Genomic DNA, 14,778 nt, shown 5'->3' on the forward strand with positions numbered 1-14,778 from the left:
GTTACTTTCTTTGTTGGGCCTGTCCTGTAGTAGGTGACTTCTGGGTACTCTTCTGGCTCCGTCAATCTGTTTCTTCACTTCAGCAGGTGGGTATTGTAGTTTTAAGAATGCTTGATAGAGATCTTGTAGGTGTTTGACCCTGTCTGAGGGATTGGAGCAAATGCGGTTGTATCTTAGAGCTTGGCTGTAGACAATGGATCGTGTGGTGTGATCTGGATGAAAGCTGGAGGCATGTAGGTAAGTACAATGGTCAACTGGTTTTCAGTATAGGGTGGTGTTTATGTGACCATCGCTTATTAGCACTGTAGTGTCCAGGAAGTGGATCTCTTGTGAGGACTGGTCCAGGCTGAGGTTGATGGTGGGATGGAAATTGTTGAAATCATGGTGGAATTCCTCAAAGGCTTCTTTTCCATGGGTCCATGTCATCAATGTAGTGCAAGTAGAGTAGGGGTGTTAGAACAACACTTCCTCAGCTCTCATCCCCTAAGTCAGCCATAAAAATGTTGGCATACTGTAGGGCCATGCGGGTACCCATAGCAGTGCCGCTGACTTGAAGGTATATGTTGTCCGCAAATGTGAAATAGTTGTGGGTGAGGACAAAGTCAAAGTTCAGCGACCAGGTTTGCCATAACATACTGTTCCGGATGGCTTGTAGTCCATCTTTGTGTGGAATGTTGGTGTAGAGGGCATCTACATCCATAGTGGCCAGGATGGTGTTTTCTGGAAGATTATCAGTGGATTGTAGTTTCCTCAGGAAGTCAGTGGTGTCTCGAAGATAGGTGGGAGTGTTGGTAGCGTAGGGCCTGAGGAGAGAGTCTACATAGCCAGACAATCCTGCTGTCAGGGTGCCAATGCCTGACATGATGGGGCACCCAGGATTTCCAGGTTTATGGATCTTGGGTAGCAGATAGAACCTGGTTGGGGTTCTAGGGGTGTGTCTGTGCAGATTCGTTCCTGTGCTTTTTCGGGGAGTTTCTTGAGCAGTTGGTGTAGTTTCTTTTGGTAACCCTCAGTGGGATCAGAGGGTAATGGCCTGTAGCATGTGGTGTTAGAGAGCTGCCTAGCGGACAAAGGAGGTGCTGTCATCATCACGAATAGGTCTAGGCGCTCAGTGACAATAAGATGGCTAGATTAATTTTCATTTTTCTTTCGTAAACACTGTCAACTACAGCAACATTTGAAGAAAAAGCACAGGCAATAACTCTTTAGGAAGTCTTCCTTATTTCCTGTTGTCCATCACAGGGTTAATGAAACCATTCTCTGCAGCATCCAATACTACCTCTTTTCCAAGACAAGCTGACCAGTTCTACAGTAGACCAGTTCTACTGTAGCATAGCAATTATGTTCCTGTGTGAGTTACAGTACCCTAGTGGCCATTTAGAAATGTACCAAGATTCTTATCTTTCTTCATGGAATATGTTTCCCAATTTATATAGTGTCATGAACATTTGAATATTAATTTTGTTTTAGTTACAGTGATGGGGACCCCACAAAGTAGCTGCTTATCTGAGGGAGTCCCCTCTCTCTCCCAGCATGACTGCTACATTCCACATCATTTGGGGCACTGAAGCCAGAGCGAGCCCCCTAGGTATGTAAAAAGCAGCTTTTGGAAAGGCATTCTCCTTGAGGGTCCCTGGACTTTGGAAATCATTTTCACCACCCTTCCATCTGAAATAACCTGAAGCTTTAGGACACACTGTAATGGAAGTCTGTAGCGTTGCGGGGGGGAGGGGAAGAAAGGGTTTATAGGATCTTAGGTGGAGATATTTCAGTTTTGGGTACAATCCTCATTTGTGCAGAGAAGTGTGGATGCTTTGCTTCTGCTCTCTTGGCTTGCGTTTTAGTTTGTCAAGGCTTCCGAGAACATGGGACAGATATTCTTTGTTATCATCTAACTCGGTTAGAAATTTCCTGAGTGACCTGAAAAAATAGCTATATCAAATTTATTTGTTATTAGCCATATGTATTAGAATTGTTGTTTGGCCTGTTCATAACCCTCCAGCTGGGTAGGCCATATTTATGAACTAGCTGAAAGCTCATGCTGTCACACAGTTGTAATTTGTCAAGTCGTGTATAAAAAGTTGAAAATGCCCTTGATGGTAACAGACTGCAAATCCCAGTGATGACTGAACCTGGAGAAATTCTAAACAAGAGCTCTGAACCATACTGGTAGTTGTTCCCATAACTCCATCTTGACTCAGACATTCTAGGCTTCAGAGTGCTGTTTGGGGTTACGATGTGTGCTGGCTGTGTTGATTTGTGTCTGGGGAGATTATAGTGGTAGATTTGTGCAGGTGGCATTCGGGCCAAGTAATCCATCATATGTGCAGTCTCTCTCATTCAAACCATGAAAGTGTCACATGCAAATTAGCTATACTAGTGGTGATTGGTTGAGCAACCTCTGACATCCCAATGGTCTAGGTCGCTTAGCATGGCCTACCCTTGTGGTATACAGCTACATTAAGACATGTAATTTCATAAAGTCAAAATGGCTGAGTACTTAAAAACTCAACAGTAACAGACCGTGAATCCCAGTGACGATTGAACCTGGTGATATTCAGAACAAAAAGCTCTCAACTATGATTGTAGCTGCTTCTGCCACTTCATACTGTCCCAAAGACATTTCAGAGCGACATTCCTGGAATCCTATTATATGGATACATGTATATTTAATAGTAACATTCCGAAGTGTTATGTCATGACATCTTCCACCAACTACGTACAAATTCAAAGATTAAGGTTGCTATGGAAGCCTTAATTTTCAATTTTTCACTCCTTTAAAAGATTTTAACTTCCTTGGTCTAAGGAAGCCAATTTCAATTTCTGTAGCAGGCTGTGAAATCAGTACTTGAGGCCTTCCGTATGGCTCAGAAGTAAACTGAAATTGCTGGTAGATGAGAGCTTACAGCTACCAAGTTACTACTCTGCAACAGCAACTTTCAGCGGCTGAAGATTAGTAGATAAAACACTAATATATATAGATACATAGTGCATCATGGCGAAGAGGAGGAGTTAGAGTAGCAGGGCTGCTGTAGTTCTGTATTTAGGAAGGTAATCAAAATGTTTCTTCGGATGTGCAGAATACCAGCATTACAAAAACAATGAAAGGTCCTGGTTCAATTGTGGTAGCTCTGCATAGTAGCACTGGGCAGTTCTGCAGACATTCTCTATCAGTACTTAATAAACTGGCATCTTGGGCGAATTAACTTCTCCACACCAAAGTTTCCCCATCTATAAAGGGGGGAGAACTACACACTCTTATAAAGCAGTTTCAGTTCCTCCATCTGCAAGTGTCAAGTATTATTGCAGGTTTCCATCAGATTGGAGAAGCTATTACACTCTCAAGCCTGTATTGCACCTGTCTGCTTACTATTTATTGGATAAGTGTAATAAAGTGAATACATTCACTGCTTATTTAGCAATTTTAGCTTCACAAGTTTATAAACAGATTCTGTGAAAAGTTGAGGGTTATTATAGCTGGACAGAGTTGTTTGTCATGCTTTCAAGCTACATTTTCAGCTGCTGTCCTGGTTACATAACTGCTTTCATTAGATCTTAAGAGTTTCCAGGTGGTTTTTCTCCATTTATTAATTCAAGCATTTCATATGGACAAACATTTTCCCTAGTCAAGACACTTGCTGACCAAGGAAGACAATGCAGTAAGCAATTCACACTAATATGAAATTTAGATTTATGTCTGTCTACTAGCTTCAATAGTATTGGAAATCAGAATCAAAACGGTTGCTGTACTGGATTGTTCAGTGCCCATCGTTTGTCAAGTTTGAAGAAGATTGGGACATTAAGAATGACAAGTCATGCATGCCAAGTTGGCTGTTTGCACAGAGACAGATCTTTGTCAATTTAAAAAGATTAAGGTTTCAAACTGATCAAAGTAATTAGTCTCAATGAGAGGCAAAGGCCTGAACAGTTGAGGGACTTAAGAACAAAGCTAAAGGAGTTAATGGGGAACAAATGTGACTTTACACTATTTTTTTGATTATTCCAACTCAAGAGAAACTGAAGCCTGCTGTCAACCATGCTCACATTCAGCTTGAAAAGATCTGACTGAAGTTGTCTAGCTGGAAAAGGAGAAGAGCGAGGGAAGGAAGAGGAGGGTGTTAAATAGTTTAACTGGCATGCTGCCATAGTTTGAAATATTTACTGCTGGTTCATTAGATCTGTAGCTGGTTTTCAAAGCAAAAAAATGGCAAATGGCATATTTGCTGTGAGATGTGAGCCAGTTTTCCAAAATTTAAAAGTAGTTATGGATTTGGCCACGACTCACTGTTTTCACCAGAGTCCCATTTCTTGTAGTTTTTCACCAAGATTTTCCCTAAAGACTGCAAGGCTAGATCACAGGCACAAGGTGCGACTCTTGTCAGCCATACATTAGAGAACCCTCTAACGCATAATCCACAATGTACAGTGGCACAGTCAGTGCAGATGTCGTCACTCCCCACCCAGGCCAATAAAAGGAGTGCCATTTCATCACTTGCACCCACTTCCAGCACTAGCGCTAAGAACAACTTAAGAGTGCTGCTCTTCTCAAGTCTGCTGCTCCTACCAATAGTTGGGAAAGTGGTGGGTTCTTGCCATGAGAAACCTGACAGCTGGTTCTCCAACAAGGGAGAAACACTTTTAAGAAAAGCTAGTTCCAACAACATCCACCCCCCATTTTCATCAGCAGCTTGATGTAACCTTAGAATGCCCCACCACTGCACTTCCCCACACCATGAGGAACTAAAGATAGTCACTGCCAGTTCCCTGTGTGGAAGGAAGAGGACTACCCTCCCCATTCACTTCTAATGAGCTGGAAAGGCCAACCCCAGGGTCACTCTCGTCCATCAGCATGAAGAGGCCAAGGTTCTCTTTATTTTCTCCTCTTGGATCAGTTTTAGGCAGATGTCAGGAGCATGTCACTTATTTGGCCTCCAGCAGTGGCTCCTCAGTGAACAGTGAAGCGAAAATCTGTTTTTAAATGAGAATTTGTAGCTTTTTGATATGCAGGTCAGTGAGGTTATAGCAAGGTTAGGTGTATCATGCATTTTCCTGCTGTATGTCTGAAATTTAAGCAACTGAGATTTGTGTCAAATGCAATGGCTAGAAAGTGATTTGCTTGAACTCAGAACAGCACCTCAACTGCACCTCTCAAGTCTGATACAACTAGAGATTATATTGGCAAACGGCTGAAAATGTTCAATTTATTGGACTTTATTTGGAATAAAACTATTTAAAAAAAGAGCATCAAACAGTAATTTTAAAATACAACTTTCTGCTCTTCATATTCAGACATTTTAAAGAGAATCAGGACTTTTTTCTTTGACATTGAAGGGAAGAAATATTTTGAAAGAAATCAAGATGTAATTGAGTGGTATAACACTACCAACATTTCTGGCACTCTACTTCAGAAACCCTCTGTGATGGCACCTTGCCATAAGGTACCTATACCCCCAGGATTCTGCTGGTTACTTTCCCATCCCATTGTTAATATGCCATAAATATTTAATTAAATTCTCATTAAGGTAATAAATACTTCATATCAAGTTATTGCATCTGCCTAGTTTGAGCTATACAAGGGGATTATGGAATTAATGTAATAATGCCACACAACTTTAGGAATCCTGTCTATATTGAATAAAATAATTTTATTTTTTGTTTACAAAGGTTATGGAAGCTGACATCTACTTTCAACTGAGACCTAACATAGGGGTTTCTCTACCCAAACATTACGATCATTAAGAACTTTGTGAGGTTCAGTGCTATACTGTATAATATGTAAACAGATTTTGAAGACACTTTCCCCATTATAAACTTTGACACAGTATGCACAAATTTTAAAAAATAAAATACAAATGAAAACAAATTTGCCTCAAGGGATTTCTTAGAAGTACAAGCCATTTCAGGAGTCTGCAGTGGCAAACTTCTACACAACTGAAATTTCCTTTTATCCCAGTGAACAACAACTGGCTAAAGGCCATTCACTAAAAAAGAGATGCCAGTAACATGGATTTGATTGTATGACTCCAGCACTTAAAAAGAGCACATTGGTTATACATGGCTTTTAACCCTGGGCTACAGTTATGCTACCAAACTAAGCTTGAGTCTAAAGCAGTCATGTAGAGATGTGCACATCATCTGAACACTGTTTAGAGTCCTTAGTTTTCCAGAGCTGATGGAGGTGCTGAAGGCGCTCAGAGGTTCTTGTGCTTACATTCAGGGCCGGGTGAACTTTGCAAATGCCCGATTCCTCCATTAACGACAGGCCACAGATCCCGAAGTATGCATGCAAAGCATCTGAAAACAAAATAGCAAGGGAGTTCGTTAAAATGTAAATGCTTCCTGGTTATCATGCAGTAATAACCAACTGTTTCTGTGTTCCAAAACACCAACCAATTTCAAGCCAAGCACTGAAAGATAAATGGCAAACAGACGTTCCTAGTTATATTTGGCTTTTTCTAACTCCAAATATAAAATATAATAGTTAACCAAGCCCTACCCCACACTGAGTATGAGGAGATGATCTGGAATTTCTGTCCTAAGACTAGACTCTAGGAAGCACAACTACTTTATTCGGTAAAGAGCTCTCCCACCTAGCTGATCACATATGGGAGGTCATGAGAGAGAGATGTGGAAGAGCCTGAGAGAGTCAGGAGCTTATTTAAAGCATTCTCTCCCAGGCACACTAAAAATATTTCCTTCTAAAACAGGAGGATTTTTTTTTAGCATAGAGAAATTACTCCTGTTACAGTAGCAGCAACCTCTGTAGATGAGGGCATAGATGATAGCTGACTGTTCATTAAAACAGCAAGATGTATTTTGGTACTAGCAGCTATGAAAAGGCAGATTCTGGAAAGTACAAGAATCTGGAAAGTACAAGTACCACCATAACACCTCTACCAGCCCATCCATGGGGATTTCTCTAATACTGGGGAAGAAAGCTACCTCTTATATGGCCCTCCCAGCCATATCAAGGCTCCATAACCTTTTCAGTTTCATTGTAATTTCACAGTTACCAAACTGATCTTTTTCAAAAAGGTATCTGCACATACTCCAGCCAAATATCCAGAAGAAAGCATCCTTATAAAGCATCGTTGCTGTGCACAGAGAAACATGCTCACCACACACATCTCCTTCTGGGTGACCTCACTGAAAATGTGTCTGCCAGCAACAGCTCACCGATGGGAAAACTCCCAAAGCATGCTCACTGAAACCCCTTTACAAAGTACCACCCGACTGCCCATATATGGCAGATTTAACCCAGAGGCTCTGAAGTTGTGCAGGACAGTGCAGACTAATGCAGAATTTAATGCCAGCCAAAACATACTGACTGTGACAGAAAAAGCAGTGCACAGTTCAGGCTATTTGAAGTGATAATAAAAATCTCAAGGCATTGGAAGGTCAGGAGTTGTGGAGACAAATATTTTGTGAATAAGACACACAGGCAGAAGACAACCATGGAACACAGCAACTGGATGAAGCAAGTATCATTTGCATTGCTTCCTTGCCAAATCTCAATTTAGGCTGTTGTACTCAAATATCTTTACATTTAATGTTTCCTGCATGTGTGTTTTCAGATTATTCACTCTCCATGTTTTATCACGCTAATTCTTTATTTCCAATTTTCCTTCTGCCTCACCTGTGCTCTCTGTATGCTTCGAGATCTCAGGGTTTTTTTTTGTATTTTGTACTGCATTTTAATGTCAGCTCAGCTACTATGGTGATGGGTGTGGTATATACAAATCTAGATATTGGTCTTGGTACTGTTTTGTGCCCAATATGGGCAAGAGAAATATTTGGAACCTATTCTCCTCTGAACCTTTAAACATAATGGGATTTACACACAAGTAGTGAGGGGGAAAATGGATATTAATGGAATCATTCGTTTTTAATGAGACAGTTGTAAAAACAAAAAACAGATTTCTTATTGTTCTTGATACTTGTCGCTCAGCAGCAGCAAAATTAATGTGAGACAGGGGCAATCTTCTTAAATACCTAACAATGTGAAAGCTTTTTAAACAAAGAAAAAAGTTGGCTTTTGTTTGCCATATGTGAATACTAGGGAAAGTGTATGATTAATTAATGAACAGAACACAGGCCTATGAGTCAAGTATTCCTGGGTTTTATTTCTGCAGTGACACTGATTCACTGGACAAATCATTGTCTCAGTTTCCCCATCTGTAAAATAGGAACAATGCCACAAGGGTGTTGAAAGGCTTAATTTATTGTGCTCTGAAACAATGATAAAGATGTACTCTGCAATCCTGTATGCACATATCTGTCTAGATTACTCTCCTCACAATTTCTGAGAATCAACTTGAAGTGTTTCAGCTACAGTTGTACTTTCAGTGATTTTACACACACAGGGAACAGGGTTTCTTATTTAACAGCCCAGGGATCAAGAGTTACATTAGTCCAAACTTGCAGCTCTGCAGATCAAAACAGCACAAGCATAATGAACTGTATCTTTCCTGGCCCACACATCAACAGACTTGTTAAGTTCAGTTTGCAGGGCCACCTATGCAGTCCTCACTATCTTCAAATTCTGCTCTGTTACAATGAAAGCAACAGGGCTCTATAATTTCACTGGCAGCATGCTTTGAATTGCAGATGTAAATGAGAACAAAATTAGGTTGGGAGAACCTTTACAAGAGGAGAACATAGTCTGACTTTCAGATCCCAGGTTGATTTTGCAGGGGCTGTCTACAGTTAAAAAAAAATCATTTAAACTGTGCACATTTGATACAGAAGCCATTGACTCGCAAATGTGAAATGTTATGCCATTTCTATAGTCAGTCTCCCTTTGGAGTAGAACTGCATTTTAACAAAGGATAGTCTCTTTTCAACTATGCCACTCTAGCTTTTCTTAAAAGCAGGAACATGAACTTGTCAGCAGCTACATGGAAAAAAACAGCTGGGAAAAGGTATCACAGTAGATGTACACAGCAATTGTAATTTTGTGAAGTCTTAACATTGTTTTTTTGCCGCTGCTGAATATCAACTAAGAAAATATACTAATTTGTTATTAGGAGATATCCAGGCTTTCGGGACGCTGCCAAGGTTAGTAGAGAGTTGGGTATATCAGTGATTTTTTTCCCTAGATGCAGATCCTGCCAGAGTGATCCAGGATAAAACATTCATAATCCCTGCAGTTCCACATTCAACCTGCCTGTTCCATTTTTGTGGTCAGGAAGAATATTTATCACAAGCATGCTCTCAAAAAAGAGCAAAGGTTACAGGCACACAGCAGACATGCTTTGCAGGAAGTACATAGTGAGTATGTGCGTGCCCAATACAAAACCGAAGTAGGAAGGTTCATTTTTATCCAAATTTCAGTCTTGAGTCTTATCTTTAATACACACAGTTTTGTTGTTTAAAATATGTTTAAGAAACCTTGCATACAGTTGAGCTTTTCAACAGGCTGCTTTTTTCTAGTGTATTAATAAAGCAAGATGTGCATGTAGATAAAGAAAAGTGGGATTTCAGTCGCCTTACAATGGTAAGGATTGATCAACAAGATGCAGCAGCAAATACAGCTACACCTCACAAGACTTCAGTGTCCAAAGAATGCTGCTTTTTCCTGTACAGTTTCATCTGAACTCTTCCTTATTCAGCACAAAGTATCCTAGCTCTTCACAGAAAAAATTGGTTAGAGGATTTGCTTAAATGGCTCTTAATGCAACAGGAGCACTCTGGAGCTCCTCTTATACCACGCTATAGGTCACTAAAATAATTAAACTAGCCAACTGGCTGGTAAAGCTGCATATGGGGGCTGGGATAGAAACAATGTCAAATCTTTTGCTTCCTAGACCAGAAGAGCTTGGGCACATCACAAGAATAATGCCATTTAGAAGGGAAGGAGAAGAAAAATTAAGAGGTAACTGAGACTTAATGAAAATACTGAGGTGCTACAGCTGTTGTCTAGCCTGGGAAAAAACCCCAAACCCCTTCTTGCTGAAAGTAGTGTTCGGATAGCTACAGGATTAGCAGGGTTACAGGATGAAGGAAAGATTGCTGAAAAGCCACAAGCACTGTTTGCCGTTCCAAGCACAAACAATGATGGGCTATGAGTTTTAGCCTTTAAAGTACAGATTTACTCTAAGGACCGTATGTAAAAGTAACATCTTACTCGATACAGCTGCTCTGTATATGTATTCAATTATTTCTTCTAACTTGACTTTTTTTCTATTAGCAACGCAGACCCAGTTACCAGATTAATACTTTACTAAGGCCTTGTCTATATACATAAATTATACCACTTTAATTACACCAGAATAGTTAAAGTGATACAAAGCACCTAGCATGGACACAGTAAGGAGTACAAAGGTGCTCATACCAGTATAGCAATTCCTGTAGAGAAGGGGAATAAACTATGCTGGCATAAAGCACTTTTATACCAAATATAACAACTGTGTCCACATCATGGACTATACCCAATTTAAGTATTTTGGCAGGGAGGAGAGGGTGAGGGGAAGAAAAAAAAAAAAAAATCAACCCTCCCTCCTACCTAATATATAGTTAAACTGGTATAAAGATTGCATATAGACAAGGCCTAGGTCTCCGTAAATTACACTTGTGCAAGCCCACGGAACATGAAAACCAGTGGGACTGGCTCAGGTATAACTGGGGGCCTCATTTGAGCTGCAGACTGTTACTGGGGATCATGCACAAGAAGGAAAGAACTCAGCTTGATCCTTGAGGAGTTTCTGCAGAACGGGCAGTTATGTTGACACTAAACTGGGAGGAGTGGTAGATACGCTGGAGGGTAGGGATAGGATACAGAGGGACCTAGACAAATTAGAGGATTGGGCCAAAAGAAATCTGATGAGGTACAACAAGGACAGGTGCAGAGTCCTGCACTTAGGACGAAAGAATCCCATGCACCGCTACAGACTAGGGACCGAATGGCTAGGCAGCAGTTCTGCAGAAAAGAACCTAGGGGTTACAGTGGACGAAAAGCTGGATATGAGTCAGCAGTGTGCCTTTGTTGCCAAGAAGGCTAACAGCATTTTGGGGTGTATAAGTAGGAGCACTGCCAGCAGATCGAGGGATGTGATCATTCCCCTCTATTCAGCATTGGTGAGGCCTCATCTGGAGTACTGTGTCCAGTTTTGGGCCCCACACTACAAGAAGGATGTGGAAAGATTGGAAAACATCCAGCAGAGGGCAACAAAAATGATTAGGAGGCTGGAGCACAATGACTTATGAGGAGAGGCTGAGGGAACTAGGATTATTTAGTCTGCAGAAGAGAAGAATGAGCGGGGATTTGATAGCTGAAAGGGGGTTCCAAAGAGGATGGATCTAGACTGTTCTCAGTGGTAGCAGGTGACAGAACAAGGTGTAATGGTTTCAAGTTGCAGTGGGGGAGGTTTAGGTTGGATATTAGGAAAAACTTTTTCACTAGGAGGGTGGTGAAGCACTGGAATGGGTTACCTAGGGAGGTGGTGGAATCTCCTTCCTTCGAGGTTTTTTAAGATCAGGCTTGACAAAGCCCTGGCTGGGATGATTTAGTTGGGGATTGGTCCTGCTTTGAGCATGGGTTGGACTAGATGACCTCCTGAGGTCCCTGCCAACCCTGATATTCTATGATTTTATGTGCAAAGTGAGCTCATTTGATCTGGACACTGATATGATAAACAGACTCTCTCAATGCCATTATTATAAAAGAGTAGAACCACTCTTTCAAATTTTAAATACTGTATGTGCCCATAAATTAGCTCTACTAACTAAAATATAGCCCGGCTGAAATTTCTGTCACACGTGGATACTGAACAGTTGCTGCCTTTATTATGACTACATTTTATCTTCTTCTCGTGAGTTAGAGACGGTTTATCCTCTCTATCCTTTATCCTAAATGCTGCTACAAGAGTTATTACCAGTGCAAAGTTTGTTTTCACATTCTGCTACATCTCCATATTGTCAAATTATGTCCAAGATCTGATTACCTGAAATGCCACTAATTTTTAATATCTGGAACTGAGCTACCTCCTTCCTAAACCCAGATGAGCTCTAAAAACTACACATACAGGGGTTCTAGCTACTACACACATATCAAGCACATAATTAGGCATGAAAGGGGTTAATTTTTATTGATGTCAGTAAATGTCAATTTTACTGTACACACAAATCAATGAAAAAATATTTTCATCTATAATAACCGAAATTTACAGTTAGGTGAAGAAAGAAAAATGCTGATTAAGGAGTTTTATTTAACTCTCATCCACATTCCTGGGATAATGGTGTACCCTGTGAGTTGTGTTAGCTCACCAACTAGTAGCCCTCCAACTGTACTGTTTTTGGATCTTGTCACATGTACACAGGTCAGGAAAAAAGACTTTAGTTTAGTATGAAGAACAGTTCTTTTATAGCAAAAAATGTATATGGGATACAAATGTATCCCAAACATGTTGCACTGTTATCCTGTATTTTTAATAGTTGTGTACATGTTTGCATCTAGTGAGCATCTTGTATTGTAACTGGAAACTATGTCTCCCTCACTAAGCAAGCAATGTGGAGAACGTAGTGAATTTGTACGTGCTGACCACTGCACATCGATGTTGATGTGCAATTGCACATAGGCTCACGCTGAACGAGACTCCTGCTGGTTTTTCAATTTGCGAGTTAGATTAAGTTTTTTTCTCCTAAAACATTGAAGAATTGTTCTTAGATTCCTAATGCATTTGGAATACAAACTTTCCTTATGACACAGTCAATGTAATTTTTTTCTCGACACTGCATGAAGATTAAGCATATTGACTTTTTATATGGACATGAGATGTTGACAATTTGTGTTTGAATGCTTTAACTTTTGGAATCTCAACCTCTCATTAAATATTGTCTGACCTTCCCCACTGCCTGAAACTCACTGCATAATTTCTTTCAACAGTGTACATTTAAATGGATAATAAAAATGTTTAAAAACAAATCATCTATTGTTATGAAAAGTAAAAACTGAATTCTGCAAGCCTACGAATAGATGAAAAGTTTTAGGTACCATTTGTACTTTCCTCTAAGCTTTTTGCATTAGCTTTTTCATTCGCAATATTGTCTGATGTGCTCTTAGTATGTTTATTAAAAAGAACAAGCTCTAGAATATTTGTAAATGGGCCCTTGATAAAGATACCCATTACACAATCTATGCTCTTTAGATAAAATTATTTTAAATGCATGGAAATACTATTCAGATACTAAATAGTATGAACAGGTTGTTTGCTATTTTCTCTTTCAATAATGGGCAGTTCATTTGTGACATTTTAAAACAAGGAAAAGGGGCAGAGGGAGATGTATACTTTACATTATAAAAATATAGCTTTCCAATTATATGTTATGGCTTACTATTGCACATATTTCTGAGGGGGGGCAGAATTAAAAATATTCCTTTATTTGTGTTAAAAATGAGCCACCTCTTGGACCATTGGAATACATTTTGCAACACAACACACATCAGGATTCTGAGAAATAAATTTACCTGGGTGGCTATCTGGCCACTTGGCAAATCCACCAACAAGACGATCTTGAGTTGACAAGATGTAATTTCTGTTTTTCTCAAAATTTGTATATTGGAATATTTTCAAGAGCTGGAAAAAAGTTACAGTGTTACAGAAATACCTACTAAAAGAGAAGTTTTACCATTTTATCAGCTATAAGTGGTGCATTAGGGCATAGTTATGGTAGGTTTTAGTAACCTGTCGTCTTGCAAGAAAGCAGCAGACATATGTAGCCCAGTACATAAATGTACAGAGATCAAAATAGTTTAGTAATTCAAAGATCAAGCCTACTTGCACTGACTATAACTAACTTGAGGAGATGAAGGTTGGTTAACCGAGTCAAACAGGTTAATATAATTGCTACAATATATGTATTACCTTAAGTGTTGCTCCTACCCAAAATGAGTAGCAGGTGTCTACAGGTTTGTTGGGACGTCCATGATAGCCATTCTGTTGTCTCATTATGCACCATCTCTTTATTCTGTTCAGTTCTTTCTCTGAAAATACTTCCTCCAATTTACCCATCAAACACAGTGAGGCAATACCACAGAACGTGGAGCCACCTGTAAGAAATAATTCTGTTTCTGCAACATTTTTTCATTGAAGTTAAAACTTCTGATTAAGATAAGACAAGCTACCGAGTAGTAGTACAAAATATCAAACAAACAGAGTTGTGTAAAGGAGTTCAGAAAGGTCTGAAGTCTAAAATCCAGACAAATAAGGTGATCCTTAATCCAACACAGAGGTCAAAGTATTACACGTACTATTACAAATGGAATTTGGTGGGCCTCACTGCTGCCCCATTATGTAAATGTTCTCGCTCATTTGCCCACTGCCATAGTACCACCACTACTCACTGCTGCAGACTGGTTTCCATACGTAACATTACACAAGCAAGCTAATGGGAAGCAGGAATCTGAAGCAGTGGTGTCACATTTAAAGAGGCAGGCTGGCAGGCTCAGCAAATGAGCGAGCCACATCATTCCAGTATAAGAAAAAAGGCTTCAGTCAAAATACACCAAATTTTCCCATGCCTGATTAGATTTACTTTAGGAGTGATACGGTGGAAGTTTCTCTCCCCTTCAAAGAGGGAGGGGAAGAAAAAGTTCCTTATCCCCTCCCAACCTTTAATTCCCACAGAACATTTACTATAGCGGTTTTCTTCCTGCTGCTGCTCCAACTTGGAAATTTATTGGTTTCAGGCCCGTAAACAGCTGGCTGCTGAACCACCTCATTCATCCACCCTTCCTCATACCAAATTCCTACGTTTCATCTACAGTCCAATTGCCAGTCC

General features: G+C 40.0%; 1 protein-coding gene across 2 annotated transcripts in view; it reads right to left on the minus strand.

Moving 5' to 3' along the window:
• Positions 1-5,626: 5,626 nt before the first annotated feature.
• The window catches only part of PGGT1B (protein geranylgeranyltransferase type I subunit beta), a 66,584-nt gene continuing 57,432 nt past the window's right edge, over positions 5,627-14,778 (minus strand). For both annotated transcript variants that reach the window (XM_007055410.4, XM_027817833.3), the window contains exons 7-9: positions 13,863-14,047; positions 13,466-13,574; positions 5,627-6,294 (exon numbers count right to left, since the gene is read on the minus strand). In XM_007055410.4, coding sequence (XP_007055472.1) covers positions 6,113-6,294; positions 13,466-13,574; positions 13,863-14,047 — 476 coding nt within the window. In that variant the 3' untranslated portion in view covers positions 5,627-6,112. The remainder of the gene's footprint in view (positions 6,295-13,465; positions 13,575-13,862; positions 14,048-14,778) is intronic.

The sequence above is a fragment of the Chelonia mydas genome, chromosome 5 (genome assembly GCF_015237465.2).
Source record: "Chelonia mydas isolate rCheMyd1 chromosome 5, rCheMyd1.pri.v2, whole genome shotgun sequence".
NCBI lineage: Eukaryota > Metazoa > Chordata > Testudines > Cheloniidae > Chelonia > Chelonia mydas.